This window comes from Nematolebias whitei, chromosome 16, assembly GCF_014905685.2.
Source record: "Nematolebias whitei isolate Nwh7 chromosome 16, NemWhi1, whole genome shotgun sequence".
Taxonomy (NCBI): domain Eukaryota; kingdom Metazoa; phylum Chordata; class Actinopteri; order Cyprinodontiformes; family Rivulidae; genus Nematolebias; species Nematolebias whitei.
Window position 1 is genome coordinate 42,683,812 of NC_056513.1, and position 4,209 is coordinate 42,688,020.

Here is a 4,209-nt window from a genome sequence, read left to right on the forward strand (position 1 = left end):
ACCTGGTGAGTGTGTTAGTGAGTGGGTGATGTGATGGGGGAAGTCTACCTTTTTGCTGACCACTTTAATTGTTGAATTGTTGCTTTTGATCACTGCTGGAACCTGTGGATCCGTTTGTTATGCTGCTCTGAAACATGAGTGTCTATGATTCGCGGATGTTTTGCCTTGGAATGTGAAGAACTTGACGCCAATAAAGGGATCTTAACTGCAGCTTAAATTTGTGTCTTAAACAGCGGCGTGGCACAAAGGTCTTTCCTGTACCCATGAGTCTTCTTATGGAACCGCCTGGTGGCCGTCGTGGCGCCTCGTATGTTTATGGAACAGGCCTTCCTTGTTGAGCAACAATTTTACAACAAACAGTTCTTCATTGCTTACAGATACATCATCATAGAGGTCTTCTAAACCACTTAAACATTTCCCACTGAAACTGTCCTTGTTACAATATGCCTCCATCTGGAACTGTGCACTGTCCCGGGCGTGACGTCATCAGCAATGAGCTCAGGTGTTTTCATGACTGGATTGTTTAAGGTTTTTATTCGACACTTGTGTGGCCACATATGACCTCCGTATTCTACGACAGTGGTTACTTGGGACTAGAGTAGTGTGTGTTGGACCTTCAGTTAGGGGAACCATCCTTTGGTCAAGGCCAGTGTCATTAGTTTGTTTTAGAAAACATTTTTGTTTAAGCAAAATTACAAAACAACGACTGAGTTTTAGTACGTTTGTCAGTTTCAGGTTATTTCAGTGACCTTCGTGGGGTTTTCTTTACCAAAGGGCACAAACAAATTGGTGTCTGTGGATACACAAATGCACTGACCTGCCTGTGATTAAAGACAATAAATGTCTCACAATCAAAGTGACACAATGATGTAATTAAGAAAGTGGATAAAATTTGTCACCTTCTTGAATGAGTTTAAGGAGGATTTTAACAAAGATGCTGTCCTTAGCTGCTTCCAGAGGATCTTCGTTCCCGTCAGCAGAAGACCAGCTGGAAAACATGCAGATTACCAGTCAAACGTGTCAAAACAAGACTGGGAACAGGACATCTGTCAGTCAGGGATTTGATTTTTCATTAACTGACCAAATAATTACGACGGAGCTTTAGGGCCACGCTAAGAAAATAAAATAAAATACAAATTTACATTGCCATGCTAAGAATATTTTTAAAAGCCATAAAATTAAGAGAATAAAGTCGAATAAAGTCTTAATATTACGAGAATGAAGTCATATGAGACTCTGACGTGCCAACACATTAACCATCTCCTTATTTGTAAAACCAATACCAAAGTATAACTTAACAAGATGCTCAACATTCTTCATTTTACCAGTTAAACTGTGGTAAACCTGCTTTACCGTGCTGGAGTTCAGATAATATTACGACTCATTTAGCTTCGGATTGGGCACGTGCTGACACGCCTACTGGATTGATTGACAGGTCGTGTTGTGGATCCGACTCGTGGAAAAAATAAAATAAACTAGAGCTACAAAAAAAGATAAACCTAGAATAGGCTATTTCCTTGTAAAACTTTATCCAGAACAATAAATCTAACGTAGAGGTAAAATATATATCAGTGTTAGTAATTTTATCTTTGTTGTCCTCAATGAAATGCATTGTTTGTCTGAAATCTTTACTTCTCTGCAAAAAAAACAAACAAAAAAAAAAAAAAAAACACTGCTGCGGACAATGCTAATTAGACCTTCACCATACGTGACAGTTTCTTTGTTTAAAATATATTTTTGTAACACACTTGATAACTTTATGGTGAATAGTGGAGGACAGAAAATGTGAACGCACGTTAGGAAGCCTGTTTTACGACCAGTGCTCCACTTGTAAACCTACTGTGGATCCATGTACAGCTGGATCTGATTAGCTTAGCTTCACGGTTGCTAACAGCTGAGCTAAATAAACAAGCCCTGCTCCACTCGCTGTTTTCTTAGAGTCTTGAGGGTGAACAAAGCTCAAAAATTTTCTGTCATTACCAGTTTATCTGTTATCGACGGTCGCCTTTCCCTCCCAGTATCGATACCAGCGATAGCCAAAATTTCCATATTGGTCGGGATCTGGTTCAAGTGCCCTGAGTTTTCTTTTTTAAAGTTTGAGAACCACTGTCTAAGCAGTAAGGAAGCGTTTGGCGCTTTAGCTTCGACTGAAATACAATACCAGGCAGTTGAGTTAAAACGCTACACAGATAAGCAAAGCGGCAGATTAGGTTCAACACTAACGGCCGTCACCATTTTTGTTCCAGTAAAACAACAATTAGAAAACAAATGTTTTATTTATCTAAATAAATAAAAAGAAAATCTGGCAGATCTTACTCGTCTCTCCTGAGCGCATTGACAAAGATCTCACACTTCAGTGCATCAATATCTACCGAGTCCTCCTGCAACAAGAAAAACATAATTAACATAAAGTGACTTTGAACAACCTTACAGCAGCAGTTCAACACAAACAGGAAGTCACCTCTTCTATGTACTCCAGAAGGTCCAAGGCCTTTTTGAAGTCATACTCGTTGGCGCGCCTGTTGTCATCACAGATATACAGCTGGAGAAAAGGAAACATTTTGCTGCAAGCCTTAATTGTTTGTCTATTATTAAGAATACAAGTTATTTAAAGCAAAACTGGACGTGAGCAACTTGCTGATTGTGCATAATCAGTAAAAAACGGTCTTTTCCATCAACAAAATCCCAGTCAGCTGATGGAAACAGTTTAAGTTGGGATATTTTATAGAGTGTACATACAAATGGTCTCAGTCTGGACACATGTGAACAGTGACACCTGTTCACATGTGCCCGCTGCTTGGTTCCAGTCTCGCTGCATGAGCTCACACAGCTGCCAACACCTGAAGCCTTCAGTTGGGCTCGCTCAGGTAACAGTCTTTTATAATTGTCTGGCTGGGAATGTCGTTAAACTTTAATTCAAATATACAAGCTTGACCACTTTTGGCGTGTGTGAACGTTTGTTTTGTTGTTGTAGGCGTTTGTGTTTTTGCACCTGTATGAGGTTGTGTGCACCGAGAAGAGGCATGGTGTCGGGGTTTTGTTGCTTCTCCTCTAGCAGCTGTCTGGGCAGAGTCTCCTGATGCAGCAAGAAGCGTTCCTGCTCCACGATGTCTAAACCAGGCGAAAAACAAAAAGCATCCACTTACAAAGGGAGGTCAAAATACAAAGCTGGACGTGGCTGCACTCGTCTGTTACATCATGTTTTATAACTAGACATGTGGGACAGCTGCAAAGTGTTTCAGTTTCCTTTAAGGTCTTTTAAAAAGCAGTTCTGTGGAAAGACTCTTTGCTGTAAATAACTCTGTGCACAGCCTCAGTTTGAACAAACGGACGAGTGAAGCAGAGCAGACCTGCTGTTTTAAAACAGCTGTCAATTCAAAAACTTACACTTACCTTGCAAAGTTTAACTGTAGAGATAATTTCACATTCATTTTATATGAATTATTAAGCGTTCTCTTCATTTTTAAATCAAAACAACCAGGAACAAACAAATAAAAAAACTCCACCCTGGCACATAAACCTAATAAACACCAAGAACAAATCTGATTTAAGAAAAACATTTAAATGATTACAGTAGTCCCTCGCTACTTCGCAGTTCGTTTGTGGCGGACTCGCTCTATCGCAGTTTTTCAACATAAGTCAGAGTTTCTGTATTTGTCATTCGCATCACATGTGGTACATGTAGTGGAATGAAAACTGTGTACACAAGGTCCCATTACATCAAGCAATATCAAAATATAAAGTGTAAAAAGAAACCGTAAATAAGGATATGAGATATAAACTAAGATATATGCTAAACTAACACCAAACAGTACGCTGAAAGATCTAAGATATACGTCACTAATAGTGCTAAACAATACACCGAACAACAGCTGCACCATTCTCATAAGTTCTGTTCAGCTATAATTTACACGCTTAACGCGAGCACCAACATAAAGAGCGGACATGACACACAATTGGCCGATTGATGGATGAGCCGGACGATTGGCATGGAATTTTTATTTAAAATTAATGATTTACAATTATTGAGCACCTGTGGGCAGCCCACAGCTGCTGGAGAAACTCCCTCCTGCAGCTGATCTCCCTGCAGAGAAGAGAAGTGGGCGTGGCCGAGAGAGCAGCCGAGGCAGAGCCGAAGTCATGACATCACATGCTCTTTTAAAGCGTTTAGAAACATTGTTTAGAATATTGCAAGAGTGTGGGAATGGT

The 4,209-nt window shown here is 40.0% G+C and overlaps 1 protein-coding gene across 1 annotated transcript in view; it reads right to left on the minus strand.

Annotated features, from left to right (window-relative positions):
- Positions 1–4,209, minus strand: part of nup133 (nucleoporin 133) — a gene marked incomplete in the record, with an annotated part of 43,074 nt that overhangs the window by 1,835 nt on the left and 37,030 nt on the right. The window contains 4 exon segments of the mRNA XM_037690623.1: positions 900–988; positions 2,317–2,381; positions 2,462–2,542; positions 2,993–3,111. Of these exon segments, the coding sequence (XP_037546551.1) occupies positions 900–988; positions 2,317–2,381; positions 2,462–2,542; positions 2,993–3,111 (354 nt within the window).